Source organism: Raphanus sativus, unplaced genomic scaffold (genome assembly GCF_000801105.2).
Source record: "Raphanus sativus cultivar WK10039 unplaced genomic scaffold, ASM80110v3 Scaffold0285, whole genome shotgun sequence".
Lineage (NCBI taxonomy): Eukaryota > Viridiplantae > Streptophyta > Magnoliopsida > Brassicales > Brassicaceae > Raphanus > Raphanus sativus.
The window spans coordinates 17,631-35,020 of NW_026615605.1; the positions used below are offsets into that span (position 1 = coordinate 17,631).

The 17,390-nt window shown below is 38.3% G+C and overlaps 1 protein-coding gene and 1 pseudogene across 2 annotated transcripts; one reads left to right on the forward strand and one right to left on the reverse strand.

The window, feature by feature from the left end:
* Nucleotides 1-338: 338 nt before the first annotated feature.
* LOC108849115 (ABC transporter G family member 42-like) lies at nt 339-10,235 on the reverse strand. 2 transcript variants are annotated; one of them, XM_018622623.2, is made up of 24 exons: nt 10,096-10,235; nt 6,660-6,745; nt 6,077-6,494; nt 5,812-5,935; nt 5,619-5,692; nt 5,450-5,534; nt 5,206-5,365; nt 5,056-5,132; nt 4,925-4,978; nt 4,767-4,857; nt 4,074-4,657; nt 3,686-3,999; nt 3,443-3,603; nt 3,266-3,369; nt 3,010-3,163; nt 2,754-2,920; nt 2,356-2,664; nt 1,995-2,285; nt 1,833-1,916; nt 1,629-1,762; nt 1,334-1,561; nt 1,085-1,256; nt 759-1,013; nt 339-688 (listed from the first exon to the last, which is right to left on the reverse strand). In XM_018622623.2, the coding sequence occupies exons 3-24, from the start codon at nt 6,352-6,354 to the stop codon at nt 422-424; spliced, it is 4,167 nt and encodes a 1,388-aa protein (XP_018478125.1). In that variant the 5' UTR covers nt 6,355-6,494; nt 6,660-6,745; nt 10,096-10,235; the 3' UTR covers nt 339-421. The 2 variants fall into 2 exon arrangements, with proteins under 2 accessions (XP_018478125.1, XP_056852592.1); XM_056996612.1 differs by lacking the exons at nt 5,450-5,534; nt 5,619-5,692; nt 5,812-5,935; ... (1 more) ...; nt 6,660-6,745; nt 10,096-10,235 and having other exon boundaries at nt 5,206-5,235; nt 5,297-5,361.
* Nucleotides 10,236-11,398: 1,163 nt separating this feature from the next.
* On the forward strand, nt 11,399-17,336 carry LOC108848925 (ABC transporter G family member 43-like; annotated as a pseudogene).
* Nucleotides 17,337-17,390: the final 54 nt, after the last annotated feature.

Consider the following 17,390-nt stretch of genomic DNA (forward strand, 5'->3'; position numbering starts at 1 on the left):
TCTGCTTGGCTTCGACTTCCCTACAACATCGATTCAAAGATCAAATATGTGGCCTTTTCTTCTGGCAAAAAGCTAAGAACATGTAAGTCTCTTCTCCCCATTTTGAAATATGATTGTGTACCAAAGGGTTCCAAAAACGTTTTGTTTACTAAACCTACAGAACCTGAGTTTTCTAAATGCCAAAACATTCTTCTTCATACTGAACCTGTGAACTACATTTGCCAACGTAAGACTACTATAAATCATTCCTCTGTATATACAGTTGTGCAGGCATCGATGTTTCTCATACTCCATTATAGTACTCAACCATTTTTTTTTCTCTGGGCACAACTGTAATAAATCTAGAAAGCTTAATTTATTTATTTGCTAAATACCAAAACGTTATTCTTCATACTGACACTGTGAAGCAGGATTATAAGAATCACTTCTTTTGGAAATTGAGTTTACCGATGAAGAATGCAAAAAGAGATGCTAAGAGAATGGGAAAGGCAATGAGAACGATAGCTACAAGAGCCAAAGAATCATATCTGAAACCAAAATAATCTTCCACGAAATCTGAAACCTTCTTCCTCTCTCCGAACGCTATTACCTCATTCTCCATATCACCATACTGAGACGTGAGCAATCCATTCAAAACCCATGACGTAGGGCTCAAGTAATACATCCAAATCCACCATTTCGGAATGCTCTGCATATCAATCAACAAAACTCTTATACATTTGTATATTTTTCTCTCTCTCTTGGTAAGAGGTACTTACAGGTTTTGGGATGACATAACCAGCAAAGAGATTGACCATTGAGTAGAAACCCGAACGGAGAGTAAAAGCAACGTGAATGTTTGGGGTGATGACGACTAAAAGCATGCCAAAATAGTTGTAAATGAGCAACGTGCAGAAGACAGCGTAGAAGCTCCAGAACACTTTGTACACCGAGAAGTAATAGCCAACCATAGGATATAATATTACCACACACAATATAGACTGGACTAATGAGTATGGAATCTCAACCAACACCTACAAAAAGTTAAGGCTTCAGTTTATCTATTACTCCACTGTATGGATTTGATTTGAGAAAATGTGTTAACCTGTGCAAGGGAGTAGGCCCATGAGGTGTACATTTGAGAAAATCTTTCACGGTAGAAGACATTTCTTTCGGTTGCAATGCAGAATAACACTGTAGAGCAATTGTTCATTCCAGTGAAAAGAACTACCGTGTACATTGATCCCAATACGTTGAAAAGATCTTGTTGAGTGTCTCTGCAAAGAAGAAAGGTAAACACAAAGTATTGGAACAAAGAAACTTAAAAGAAAGATGAGAGGGAAGAGATTCTAACATTTTCTTAGCCTTTTGCCAGAACAAAACGCCACAGATCACAGAGGTAAAACACATGAAGAGGATGCGAGTGAGATTGTAGGAAGGGTTTCTCCAATAAGAGAGTTGTTGTTTCCATAGGCATGCCTTGAACTGTTCCCAACCCGTTTGAGCATATCGCGTCGAGGAGGTTAGTTCTTCTGTTTCTGAAGATGTACCTCTCATTTGCTCTATGACTATGTTGTTCTCCCTAAAAAACAAAGAAAAATAAGTAAGTATCAAAAACAAAACAACATCTCAAGTGTTGATAGACTTACTTAAACAAAGAAGATTCCTTGTATATTTGGGCCAAGTCAACACCAAGTTTGTCTTCTGATGATCTAGATGTAATGTCTAGTAACCAAGTTGCTGGATTAGTGTTCTCTTTCATTTCCGGAACTCCAGGAATCCTCTGCAGTTGTAAATTACTATTGTAAATAATGAAGAAAAAATAGTTATAGTATATCTTATTGATAATTTACCATAAAGTATTCAATAACATTGCTTGAATGTTGTCCAAGAGGTCCATGATAGATAATCCTTCCTCCATTTTTCATCAAAACCAGCTGCAGTTAAATGTCACATAATACTATTAGAAAAGAGACTTTTAAAATGGGGATGTGTGTTATTTTCACTATTGTTACCTCATCAAATGCTTCAAAGATATCAGTTCCCGGTTGGTGAATGGTGCAAACAACAGTTCTGCCAGTCTCTGTGATGTTCTTCACAGCTCTCATCACAATCGCAGCAGCTCTTGCATCTAATCCTGTGGTTGGTTCATCCATGAATATGATTGAAGGATTTGCAACAAGCTCCACAGCTATTGTTAGTCTCTTGCGTTGTTCTGTTGTCAAACCGCTAACTCCAGGAAGTCCTACTATGGAATCTTTAATACCCTCCAGCTCTATTGTCTCAAGAACTTCTCTGACTATTGCCTAAAAGCAAATACGCAGACAAGTGGGAGCTAAGACAATATTCTATTTTAGCTTCCAAACAATGACTTACCCTCTTTGTTTCTGAGTTGATGGTAGAAGGAAGTCGAAGCCAAGCAGAGTATTCCAAGGACTCTTCTATGGTTAAATTGGGAGAGTGAATATCAAACTGCTCACAGTAACCTGAAACCCTTGCAAAGGTTTCTTGAACCTTACGGTAACCACCTACTTGGATCTCTCCTTCAGTTTCACCGCGGCTTTTCCTTCCAGAAAGAACATCCATCAGAGTTGTTTTACCAGCACCACTCACACCCATTAGAGCAGTGAGAACACCAGGCTTGAATGCCCCAGTAACGTTAGAGAGGAGCTGCACCTTCTTGCCCTTTTAACAGAAACAAGAGCCACCACAACACATTCTAACTCTTGTCTTTTGTTTAAAGGGTTCAATAAGTTTTTAGATACTCAGTTTACCTGAGGAGTTTGGACGAAATAACAGACGTCTTGAAATGTGAAAGTAAGGGGCTTGAAAGGTAATGCATTTTTGGACTGGGAAGCAACTTTAGAACTTGACTTATTGTGGTTTCCTGAACTTTGACTGTTATCATCACCAGACACAATCGCGCGAGACCTATTTGATGCTGAAATGTCAAGTAAAGATCAGTCCTCATATGCGTATACTAACGCCATTGCACTCACATATTATATAAAAGATATCTTTTGAACTTACCCTTTAGAAATGTCAAAGCCAGTACAAAAATAATATTGAAGAAGAATGCCAAGCCAATTAAAGCAGCAAATGCACTCCAGTAAGATTGATCACCAAAGTTCAGCCCTCGAGCATCAAGAACTTCTTCCCCTAACGTTCTGTTTCCAGATGTTGTCTAATAGTAGTAATAGATACAAATCAATAATGAGACAATAAGGATATATTATGATTTAAAAATTAGTTAGAAAATGTGAAAGTTTTCTAGAGAATTGGTTACCTGACTCCATCGTGTAGAGAAAAATTCATTTGAGGTTAGACCAATCTCAGCATATGACAATGGAGACAACCAGAAACCCCACTGAAGCCAAGCAGGCATAGAGGCTGAAATATAAAAGGACAATACTACAATGAATCCTCCAAAAACATAACGTGTGTTTCAAGTAACAAGACTTACGTTTTCGAAGGACGAATCCTCCGAATAATGAGAGAAGCACTACAGAGACTGTTCCAATTGTTGTGGCAAGAACAAAATCTCTAAAGGTGGCAGCTATAGCACGGAACATTGATATACATGAAAGGTGTAAAGCGAAGAAGATCAAGAACTGGCGAAAGAACCTGAAAGGAACATATAAAAAGATAATTGAATTGGCGGATAAATTTCTTGAATTGTACAAAACATGTTTGTGAATGTTGTTACCTGCCAATATCAGGACTATAACCAATGACATAATATGTCAACGACGTCCACATAAAAGCTTCAAGAAATGAAATGGGTATCTTTAAAATAGCTGAAGGAACTGCATAAGCCCAAGCAGGATAAAAGTACAACTCTTTCTGCTTGTAGAACACTGAAAGCCTTGAAATTGTTAGTGTGAGTTCTGGAAGTCCATCAGCAAGCATTTTAAAGATTGAAAAGAACAAAGAACCCATAAGATAATTAGCATGCACTACATCTCTTTTAGAACCAGTCCTTAGATAAACCGTCATTGCAATAGATCCAATGCAAATCAACTGCAGTAAAAGGGTTTTAGCATGTAATGTTAAAACAAGTACAAATTTTCTGGTAAAGAAAGCCATGAACTTACCAATCCAGACTTGAAAACATAAACAAAAGAGTTTCGTTTCATCAGAAGAAACTCTCTCCTTGAGCACGCTTTTAACATCTCCCAGTTACTAAGTGAGTATTTCCTTGAGCATAAGGCATCCTTCTGAGCCTGAGACTTGTCATGTTTCTTGGAGAGTTCTTCTTGTTGTAGTAACGCAAGCTCAGACTTTTTGAACCTCTCTATAAATGAGTCAATGGACACATAACAATAAGGTTTGTCTATGTGACACCAATACTGTTCTTGATCTTTCCTTGAGAGAACCTCCTGTAGAAACTCAGCAACAGATTTTCTTGTTGGACATTTAAATCCACAGTCTTCAAAGAATCTACAAATATAATCCCTTGGACCAATGTAGATTATCTTTCCTTCTCCCATAAGAATCACATCGTCGAAAAGCTCAAATGTTTCTGGTGCAGGTTGAAGCAATGAAACCACTATGGTTCCTTCAGACAGAAGTGCATAATGTTGGAGACAAGATACAATCTGGAACGTTGTTGAGCTATCAAGACCATTGGATATTTCATCCATGAACAGAGTTTTGATTGGACCTACGATCGTCTCACCTGCAGTAGATAACAGATACAATACCAAATATGAAGTTTGTTTTGAAAGACATTAGAACCAATGTGCATGTGAACATTAGAACCAATGTGCATGTGAATGCTTAAGTACCTGTAGTTAATCTTCTCTTTTGGCCACCAGATATTCCTGGTCTTGAAGTATCTCCAACGCGTGTATCTGCACAGAAACTGAGTCCTAGGATCTGATAATAAAAACAGACGCATTAATAACTTCTGTTAAGAACAGAAAACACCTCTGAATTAACATACCTTTAGGATATAATCAGTTTGCAGATTATTCTTTGAACCTTCAATTGAAGCTGCCTGTCATGATATAAGATTGTTATTATTTAAAATTAGACTTCTTATTATTTTCATATTAAAGCATCATAGCTTTTTACCTTCATGTATGCATCTATATCAGGATCAGGAACTATTCCTTTCAGTTTCTCCCTTCTACTAATCTCTTTCATAGTTTCTGTTATGGCAATAAAAGTTTAATGCCACAAAAACTCAGCAAAAAGAAATATATGGATAATTGTTTTGCTCACCTAAACGGCTTCCTGTTCCTTGGAAGCATCCTGAAAAATCGAGTGTCTCTCTCACAGTAATCTCTGGAATATGTAGATCATTTTGACTTACATAGTTTGATGTTTTTTCAGGAACAAACTCTGATAATAAGTGACCGTTGTAACTAACGTTTCCTGTAGTCTGTAAGGTGGAAGCAACTCATTTGATTTTTGAACAAAACAACTTATATACATTGTTTAAGTGATTGAATTAACAAAAACATACCTTCAAAGAAGGGTCGAGTCTTCCAGCTAGTGCAAGTAGCAGAGTGGTTTTACCACAACTAGGAGGACCAAGCAACAAAGTCATTCTGCAAACAAAACAAAAACAAAAACTTTTCTGTCTTTGTAAAGAAAGCCAAGATTTATGAGGAAGTGTTGTTTCAAGATTCTACCTTTTAGGCCTTATGATACCACTGACGCCATTCAAGATGCTTATGTTTTTTTCTTTCTTTAAACACATGACTCTCTGTCACAAAATCACCATAATGAACATGATTAGTTACAAGAAGTCCAAGATTGGGACATTAACGTGGAAATTTTTTTGTGCTACACGTGGAAATTTAAAAAGGATTCAATCTCACTTACAGATAGTCTGCTTGCAATAGCATTCCAAAGAGTTGGGATGGGCTTTCCATAAACTACCTCACACTCTGCTTCCACAAAAAGATCACTGAACCTCACTTCAATCGTCGGTAACTCGAGACCAACCCTACAAAAATATACATGAGACTGATATAGACACCAATAATATTTACATTTTCTAACATATAGACATGGAACAAGGACAGAACCATAATAAAATAACATACTCAAAAAAAAAAAGTAAAAAGTCTTGAACCTTGAAACTTACTCATCGATTTTCTTCTTGATTTTTTGCAGTAACCTGAGGTTATCATCCTCAACATGTCTAATGAGATCATCAATAAATAGATGTCTATCAAGATCTTCAAGTTTAGAAACATCCATGACTCGTCTCTCGTTTCTCTTCCCTTGTTCATCTCTGTTCCAGAACAGAGCAGTAGTGATCCTTTCAAACGTTGGTAATCTCTCAATAGCAGCCCATTGAGAGCGAACCTCCTCATCACCAACATTACCATTCTCATCTCCAACTATTTGAGGCGTTGTCATTATTGGAAACAAGATTCCCAAAAAGATTCTACGTTACAGAAGAAGTTATATATAGAAATGATCACAACCCAAGTGGGGGCTTCACGACATGGACAGAAGTTAGAGGTCTTAATGCGAAGCCCCACGAGCATGGATCAACTCTGAACAAACACAAGAAAATAAATGAATGAAAAAATTGGGTGAGCGTTGAAAAAAATATTTAAAAAAATGGTGCAATGTTTAAAGAAATTCTCTTGATTTGGAGAAAAGATTCAATGATTGCGGCTGGAATCAACGAGGGTTCTTACACAGTTGAAAGTAAGTACCTATTTTGTGTAGTTCTTGTCTGCTTCAAACAAGGTAGGTAAGTACCAAGAGTCGGGTTTGATTTGAAGAGCAGTTGAAAATTCAACTGCCAAATAACATGGAAAGTGGAACATGGCATGTCAGACACTAAGTCATATTCAACCCAACTATTTTTGGAGAAAACGATCTTCAAGGGTACAACACATCAAACTCCATAAATAGGATAATATATAACAAAAGAGTTGCTTCTGGCCAGAAGATATCTATGATATTGCCATGCCACACAGCCTGTCGAATAAGAGATGGAACCGTGTAAAATTGTTGACTACGTAAGAATAAATATAACGACGGATCCTACGGGCTGCTTGATCCTCCAAACATGTGAGCGCGTTATGGTCAGAATAATATATAATTGTTTGATTTGCTAAACGTGTAGGATATGATTTTGTGATATTTATGAAATATACAAAAGGAATTCTATATATTAATAACACGTTATACGTATGATATACCAATAACAGATTCTGGCTACTTACGAAGCAGTGTCGGGACAGAAGATTAATCCCCAAAAGTCAGCCATTACTTTCTCGGCCAAAACTCCTGCTGCCACTCGGGCACGAGTTAAGGAAATGATGGAGATCTCTATGGAGGGAGGTATTGGCAAATATCTTGGATTACCGGAGCAGTTTGGACGCAGGAAGCGCGATATCTTTGCATCTATCTTGGACAGGATTAGGCAAAAGGCACATAGCTGGACAGCGAGGTTTCTCTCCGGAGCGGGGAAACAAGTTATGCTCAAATCGGTCCTTGCTGCCATGCCCTGCTACGCTATGTCTTGTTTTAAACTCCCTGTGTCTCTCTGTAGACAAATTCAGTCGCTCCTTACGAGGTTTTGGTGGGATGCAAATCCGGAGAAAAAGAAAATGTGTTGGGTCTCGTGGGACACTATGGCACTCCCTAAGTATGCAGGAGGACTCGGATTCCGGGATATTGAAACCTTTAATGATGCCTTGCTTGCTAAAATAGGTTGGCGCTTGATCAAGGATCCACAGTCTCTTCTGTCTCGGGTTCTCTTGGGAAAGTACTCTAGAGACCAGCTCTTTCTAGATGCTCCAATCCCGGTCTCAGCCTCTCATGGATGGAAGAGTATCCTAGCAGGAAGGGAAATACTCAAAAAGGGCATCAGCTGGGCAGTGGGGGATGGAGAGACAATTAGGATATGGGATGATCCATGGCTCTCCTTTGAAGCTCCATTACGACCGATAGGACCGGCGAGTAGCTCAGATCAGTCCTTGAAGGTTAAAGACCTCCTGTGCCCTCTCACAAACAAGTGGAATCTTGAAGAAATCAGAAGGATCTTACCTCAGTATGAGGACCATATTTTGCGTATAAAAACGAGTTCGATACAGTCCCCGGATACAGTTATCTGGCTCAGAGAAAAATCAGGTGAATATACCACTAAAACTGGATATGGTTTGGGTATGACTGCAGATAACACAACCCTGGAGGCTAATGAGCCAGTAAATTGGCTGAGAGACATATGGAACATCAAAACGAGCCCCAAGGTGAAGGACTTTCTGTGGAGAGTTGCAAGAAAAGCTATTCCGGTCAGCGCTAATCTAGAGAGAAGGGGAGTGCAGAGCTTCAATTGCAAGAAATGCGGCATCCATGAAGATGACCTGCACGTTTTTCTCAATTGTCCTATAGCAGAGGAGGTATGGAGTCTCCTACCAACTACACATCGACCATCAGGCTCCGTTGTTACTGCGGCTGAACTCATCAAACAGGGGAAGAACTTTGTTCCCCTGCCACCAATAGGTTTAAACGCTCCCCTATGGCCCTGGGTAATCTGGAACTTGTGGAAAGCAAGAAATAAGTTGGTGTTTGAGAACAGAGTATTTACTGCACAGGAGATTGTGCTTAAAAGTATTAAAGATGCTAAAGAATGGAATGATGCTCAAGCAGGAAGTAAAGATCCATCACTGAACTCGCTGTCACCGGATCATCATCACTCTGTTTCACTACGCCCCCCTCCGACGTTCCCACCTGCGATACTCGTGTGTAAAGTAGATGCAGCTTGGGATGTTACATCTGGAGGATGCGGTGTGGGAGTAGTCTTCTCGGGAGCTAATGATCGAAATCTCACCACTGTTTCAGAAGCCCATGACCATGTTTCATCAGCGTTAATGGCTGAGGCCATTGCTGTCCACCGAGCGGTTGCGCTTGCTGTCTATTCAAACGTCCGATCCCTGGCAGTTCTATCTGATTCCCTTTCCTTGATCAAGCTCTTGAAGAAGGGAGGGACACAACCTGAACTGTTCGGTATCATGTTTGATATCTATCACTTCTTAAACTTCTTTGATGTAATTTCCTTTAATTTTATTTCCCGTAACTTCAATGCTGAAGCGGATTCTGTGGCGAAATCTGCTCTAGCTATGTCTGTAATGACTCCCAACCTTGGGGTCTAAACTCTTTAGTAGGAATGAAAGTTGCGTTTGTTCAAAAAAAAAAAAACCAATAACAGAGCTTTTACAAAAGAACTTCCATACATTAATAATATGTGTGATATACCAATAACAGAGCTTTATATATATATATATGCATATGAGAGAAAATTCCATAAACTTTGTTAAACTTTTTAATATCTAATTTTTGTTACCCAATTTAATACTTTAGTTAATTATTCTGTTCATTTTAATATATATTTTTAAATGGTGCTCATTTTAATACACTTTATTTTAATCAAAAATATTACTAAGCTTCAAGAAAATTTCGAAGAACTCCAAAATCCATAAACAAATTTTTAAAAATTCACATTTAAGTTTTAAAAGTATAGTTAACTAAACTGTGGATCGACCATATTTACCACGTGGATTGTCCATGTTTTCATCTCTTGAAAATTTCTGTCTATCTGCTTTTAATCAAAAGTACCCAAAAGCTGGTTACAAGGAGCTCATCAGGAGATTATAGGACTTGCGGGTAATCTTCCTTTGGGTGTTCGTGTTTTTGGTTTAAATCTGCGATGAATGTCCCCAAAAGAGTGGATGCAGGCACTTCCTAGACTTGGGACAAGTCTCGATGGGAAGATTGAAACGGTGTTAATGTTAAGCTACGACTCTTTGTGCGATAAAAATAGAGATTTATTTCTTCATATAGCATGTTTATTCGTAGGTCAGAGTATTAGCTACCTTGAAAAAGTGTCTTGAACACAGTGACTTGGAAGCCAAGCATGGCCGTAATTAAGGTCCTAGAGGAAAAATCTCTCATATCTATATCTCAAGAGGAACTTCTGGTGAATACTAGGCGTCAAAGTAATCATAAGCATCCCACAGTAATTAAAAATAAACAACTAGCAGAAAGTACTGTACCAGCTCAAAAACATTTTGTGGACTGACATATGGTAACCAGTCATTGGATATACGATTATAGTACATAGAAGGGACTGGAGTTGTGTACCATTTGCAAAACCGATGCCGCATGGAACTCCACAACAAATCGAGCAGGACTCGCCTGGACGCTGATGGATTCACAATCGCATCATCTCGGATCAGGATCGCAAACAGTAGATTTCGTCTCTTCGCCTCTCGTGGCGGAAGCCATGGCCCTCCGCCTCGGCATCTCAACCGCAGCATCAAAAGGAAGTAACGACATAGTCTTCCTCTCCGACTGCTCAACGCTCATTCGAGCAATCAACATCAAGCAATCGATCAAGGAGATTCGGGGGATCCTTCGGGACATCGATCACTTCTCCTCTTCCTTTGCGTTTATCGGTTTCTCTCACATCTCTCGTTCTCAGAACAGAGATGCTGATCTTTTAGCTAAACAGGCCATTAGCGGGCCTTTGTCTTCTTCTTCATTTCCGTTTGTCGACGCAACCCACTGTATGGGCTAGACGTTTTATGTATGGGCTGACCCTTTGCTTCCTTTATTTCCTTTTTAATATTATTCAGTTACAAAAAAAAAAGGGACTGGAGTTGTGAATATGGAATCTAAACTAGCACCTGCAAAGCCAGAAAAGGATTCAACTCTGGATGCTATCCTACAAAAATATTGGCATCTAATAATAGCTAGGTGTGGTAGCCTAAGCGATTTGCTATAAGATCTATTAGGTAAAAGTTGATAAAAACATTTTTAACTTGAGAAATGAGTACGCCCATGAGGAATACATCCGAGCAAACCTTTGACGGTAGAAAACATTGCGTTCGGTTGCAATGAAGTTCATTGAGCCAAATATGCTGAAAAGATCTCGCTGATTATTTCTGCATATTTAAAAAGAAATACAGACTCCGGGAGACGTTTATTACCTTTATAGACTTGAATAGCGTAACCCCACACAACCGAAACAGTCACTGTGTTTGAAGAATCTTGCGGAATCCAAACTCGTAGCCCGGATGAGACGAGCCACGGATTCTGTCTGGTTTGTTTTTGGAAAGAATGGATCAACCGCGTCCAAGTGATGGAGTGATACCGATGGAGCTAAAGGGTGCGCACATAGCTGGCCAAATAGGTTCCCACCTTACATCAATCTATGAAAAAGAGCACATGTTTATTAATGTTTAGACATTAACTACACATGTTTATTCTCCACATATAGTTGGGTTAAATTATAAAATTCCCAACAAAAACAAATAAAAATAAATATGTAAGGTGCATTTTGAAGATTTCGTACCTGGCTTAGGGGTGGCAGAATATGTAATTCCGACCAACTGCTATTATCTACAAATGCAGCATATATTATTCAAGGGTCGAACGTGGATCCGCCTCTCCTTGTGATCATATCTCTATATAACTTCTTCTGTAACGCGGAATTTTTTCGAGAATCTTGTTTCCAATAATGGCAACGCCTCAAATAGCTGGAGATGAAAATGGTAATGTTGGTGCTGAGGAGGTTCGCTCTCAATGGGCTGCTATTGAGAGATTACCCACGTTTGAGAGGATCACTACTGCTCTGTTCTGGAATAGAGATGAACAAGGGAAGAGAAACGAGAGACGAGTCATGGATATTTCTAAACTTGAGGATCTTGATAGACATCTCTTTATTGATGATCTCATTAGACATGTTGAGGATGATCATCTCAGGCTACTGCAAAAAATCAAGAACAGAATCGATGAGTAAGTTTTAAGGTTCAAGATTATGATTGCTTTATCTCTTCTTCTTTTTTTGTTCCTTGATTCAAAAGATAGCATTCATGTTCCTTGATTCAAAATCACACGTATATTTTTGTAGGGTTGGTCTCGAGTTACCGACGATTGAAGTGAGGTTCAGTGATCTTTTTGTGGAAGCAGAGTGTGAGGTAGTTTATGGAAAGCCATTCCCAACTCTTTGGAATGCTATTGCAAGCAGACTATCTGTAAGTGTTCATTCAACTGTTTAAGTTTCCACGTTAACTTCCTAATCTCGGAAATCTAGTAATTAATTATATGCATAATGGTGGTTTTGTGACAGGGAATCATGTGTCTAAAGAAAGAAAAAAATATAAGCATCTTGAATGGCGTCAGAGGTATCATAAGGCCTAAAAGGTAGATTCTTGAAACAACACTTCCTCATAAATCTTGGCTTTCTTTTCAAAGACAGAAAAGTTTTTGTTTTTGTTTTGTTTGCAGAATGACTTTGTTGCTTGGTCCTCCTAGTTGTGGTAAAACCACTCTGCTACTTGCACTAGCTGGAAGTCTAGACTCTTCTTTGAAGGTTTGTTTTTGTTTATTCAAACACTGAAAGAATGTATATGAGTTGTTTTGTTCACAAATCATATGAGTTGCTTCCACATCACAGACTACAGGAGACGTTAGTTACAACGGTCACTTATTATCAGAGTTTGTTCCTGAAAAAACATCAACTTATGTAAGTCAAAATGATCTACATATTCCAGAGATTACTGTGAGAGAGACACTCGATTTTTCAGGATGTTTTCAAGGCACAGGAAGCCGTTTAGGTGACGAAAACAGTTATCCATATATTTCTTTTTGGTGAGTTCTTGTTGCATTAAACATTTTTACCATAACAGAAACTATGAAAGAGATTAGTAGAAGGGAGAAACTGAAAGGAATAGTTCCTGATCCTGACATAGATGCATACATGAAGGTAAAATCTATGATGCTTTAATATGAAAATAATAAGAAGTCAAATTTGAAATACTGTAATAACAATCTTATATCATGACAGGCAGCTTCAATTGAAGGTTCAAAGACTAATCTGCAAACTGATTATATCCTAAAGGTATGGTAACTTTTAGAGGTGTTTTCTCTTCCTATCAGAAGTTATTAATGCATTTGTTTTTATTATCAGATCCTAGGACTCAGTCTCTGTGCAGATACACGCGTTGGAGATACTTCAAGACCAGGAATATCCGGTGGCCAAAAGAGAAGATTAACTACAGGTACTTAAGCATTCACATGCACATTGGTTCTAATGTCTTTCAAGACAAACTTCATATTTGGTATGTATCTGCAGGTGAAACGATCGTAGGTCCAATCAAAACTCTGTTCATGGATGAAATATCAAATGGTTTGGACAGCTCAACAACGTTCCAGATTGTATCTTGTCTCCAACATTATGCACATCTGTCTGAAGGAACCATAGTGGTTTCATTGCTTCAGCCTGCACCAGAAACATTTGAACTTTTCGACGATGTGATTCTTATGGGAGAAGGAAAGATAATCTACATTGGTCCAAGGGATTATATTTGCAGATTCTTTGAAGACTGTGGATTTAAATGTCCAACAAGAAAATCTGTTGCTGAGTTTCTACAGGAGGTTCTCTCAAGGAAAGATCAAGAACAGTATTGGTGTCACATAGACAAACCATATTGTTATGTCTCCATTGACACATTTATTGAGAGGTTCAAGAAGTCTGATCTTGGGTTACAACAACAAGAAGAACTCTCCAAGACATTTGACAAGTCTCAGGCTCAGAAAGATGCTTTATGCTTAAGAAAATACTCACTCAGTAACTGGGATATGTTAAAAGCTTGCTCAAGGAGAGAGTTTCTTCTGATGAAACGAAACTCTTTTGTTTATGTATTCAAGTCTGTACTCGTAAGTTCATTTCTTCATTACCAGAAAACCTATACTAGTTTTAACGATTTCATGCTAAACCCATTTACCTTTTTACTGCAGTTGATTTGCATTGGATCTATTACAATGACTGTTTATCTAAGGACTGGGTCTAAAAGAGATGTTATCAATGCTAATTATCTTATGGGTTCTTTGTTCTTTTCAATCTTTAAAATGCTTGCTGATGGACTTCCAGAACTCACACTAACAATCTCAAGGCTTTCAGTGTTCTACAAGCAAAAAGAGTTGTACTTTTATCCTGCTTGGGCATATGCAGTTCCTTCAGCTATTTTAAAGATACCCATTTCAGTTCTTGAAGCGTTTATGTGGACGTCGCTGACATATTATGTAATTGGTTATAGTCCTAATATTGGCAGGTAACAAAATTTTATGTGGACGTCGCTGACATATTTTGTTGTACAATTCAATAAATTTATCTACTAATTCAAATTTCTTTTTATATGTTCCTTTCAGGTTCTTTCGCCAGTTCTTGATCTTCTTTGCTTTACACCTTTCATGTATATCAATATTCCGTGCTATAGCTGCCACCTTTCGAGATTTCGTTCTTGCCACAACAATTGGATCAGTATCTGTAGTGCTTCTCTCATTATTCGGAGGATTCGTCCTTCGAAAACGTAAGTCCTGTTACTTGAAACACACGTTTCATAATATGTTTTTGGAGGATTCATTGTAGTATGCCTGCTTGGCTTCAGTGGGGTTTCTGGCTCTCTCCATTGTCATATGCTGAGATTGCTATAACATCAAATGAGTTTTTCTCTACACGGTGGAGTAAGGTAACCAATTCTTCAGAAAATTTTCACATTTTCTAGCTAAATTTTTAGTTCATTATTGATTTGAATCATCTCTCTCTATTACCATTAGAGAACATCTGGAAACAGAACCTTAGGGGAAGAAGTTCTTGATGCTCGAGGGCTGAACTTTGGTGACCAATCATACTGGAGTGCATTTGGTGCTTTAATTGGCTTCGCATTCTTCTTCAATATTGTTTTTGTAATGGCTTTAACATTTCTAACGAGTAAGCTCACAAACCATCTTTTATATAAAATGTGAGTGATAGACGTTAGTGTATGTGATTGATTTTTTTCCGTTACTTCAGCTTCAAATAGGTCTCGTGCGATTGTGTCTAGTGATGATGATAACAGTCAAAGTTCAGGAAACCATAATAAGTCAAGTTCTAAAGCTGCTTCCCAGTCCAAAAATACATTACCTTTCAAGCCCCTTACTTTCACATTTCAAGACGTCTGTTATTTCATCCAAACTCCTCAGGTAAACTGAAAACTTCTTGAACCTTTAGAGAAAGAAAAGTGTTAAAATGTGTTTCTGTTAAAAGGGCAAGAAGGTGCAGCTCCTCTCTAACGTTACAGGGGCATTCAAGCCTGGTGTTCTCACTGCTCTAATGGGTGTGAGTGGTGCTGGTAAAACGACTCTGATGGATGTTCTTTCTGGAAGGAAAACCCGCGGTGACATTGAAGGAGAGATCCAAGTAGGTGGTTACCGTAAGGCTCAAGAAACCTTTGCAAGGGTTTCAGGTTATTGTGAGCAGTTTGATATTCACTCTCCTAATTTAACCATAGAAGAGTCCTTGGAATACTCTGCTTGGCTTCGACTTCCTTCTAGCATCAACTCAGAAACAAAGAGGGTAAGTCACTGTTGGGAAACTAAAAATTATTATATCCTTTTAGCTCCGACTCGTCTGAGTATTTTCTTTTAGGCAATAGTAAGAGAAGTTCTTGAGACGATAGAGCTGGAGGACATTAAAGATTCCATAGTAGGACTTCCTGGAGTTAGTGGTTTAACAACAGAACAACGCAAGAGACTAACAATAGCTGTGGAGCTTGTTGCCAATCCTTCAATCATATTCATGGATGAACCAACCACAGGATTAGATGCGAGAGCTGCTGCAATTGTAATGAGAGCTGTGAAGAACATCACAGAGACTGGCAGAACTGTTGTTTGCACCATTCACCAACCGGGAACTGATATATTTGAAGCATTTGATGAGGTAACAATAGTGAAAATAGCACACATCCCCATGATGTGTACTTTTTTTTTTAAAAACTACTTTATGTGTGACATTCAATTGCAGCTGGTTTTAATGAAATATGGAGGAAGGATTATCTATCATGGACCTCTTGGACAACATTCAAACAATGTTATTGAATACTTTATGGTAAAAGTTTCTATAATATGTATACTAAAACTGTTTTTTTTTTCACTATTTACAATAGTACTTTTCAACTGCAGAGAATTCCTGGAGTTCAGGAAATGAAAGAGAATACTAATCCAGCCACTTGGCTACTAGACATTACTTCAAGATCATCAGAAGACAAACTTGGTGTTGATTTGGCCCAAATCTACAAGGAATCTTCTTTGTTTAAGTAAGTCTATAAACAATTAGGTTGTTGTTTGCTTGAAACTTACTTAATTACATGTTTGTTTTAGAGAGAACAACATAGTAATAGAGCAACTGAGAGGTACATCTTCAGAAACAGAAGAACTTACCTCCTCGATGCGATATGCTCAAACGGGTTGGGGACAGTTCAAGGCATGCCTATGGAAACAACACCTCTCATATTGGAGAAACCCTTCCTACAATCTCACTCGCATCCTTTTCATGTGTTTTACCTCTGTGATCTGTGGCTTTTTGTTCTGGCAAAAGGCTAAGAAAATGTTAGTCTCTTCCCTCTCATCTTTCTTTTAAGTTTCTTTTTCCTCAAACTCTGTGTTTACTTTTCTTATTTGACAGAAACACTCAACAAGATCTTTTCAATGTATTGGGCTCAATGTACACGGTGGTTCTTTTCACTGGAATAAACAACTGCTCTACAGTGTTATTCTGCATTGCAACCGAAAGAAATGTCTTCTACCGCGAAAGATTTGCTCAAATGTACACCTCATGGGCCTACTCCCTTGCACAGGTTAACACATTTTCCTAAAGTCAATCCACATACAGGGAATACAAAGTAAACCTAGCATTGGCATTGAGCTGAAGCCTTAATTTTGTAGGTGTTGGTTGAGATTCCATACTCATTAGTCCAGTCTATTTTATGTGTGGTAATCGTATATCCTATGGTTGGCTATCACTTCTCGGTCTACAAAGTGTTTTGGAGCTTCTACTCAGTCTTCTGCGCGTTGCTCATATTCAACTACTTTGGCATGCTTTTAGTCGTCATCACCCCAAATATTCACGTTGCTTTTACTCTCCGTTCGGGCTTCTACTCAATGGTCAATCTCTTCGCTGGTTATGTCATTCCAAAACCTGTAAGTATCTTCTAACCAAGATAATTAAAAAGACTGACAAACTTCTAAGTTATGTAACAAATAAAAACATGTTGAGAATTTTATTGGATATGCAGAGCATTCCGAAATGGTGGATATGGATGTATTACTTGAGCCCTACGTCATGGGTTTTGAATGGATTGCTCACATCTCAGTATGGAGATATGGAGAATGAGGTTATGGCATTTGGAGAGAAGAAGAAGGTTTCAGCTTTCGTGGAAGACTATTTTGGTTTCAGATATGATTCTTTGGCTCTTGTAGCTATCATTCTCATTGCCTTCCCCATTCTATTGGCTTCTCTTTTCGCATTCTTCATCGGTAAACTCAATTTCCAAAAGAAGTGATTTACTGTAATCCTGCTTCACAGGGTTAGTATGAAGAATAATGTTTTGGTATTT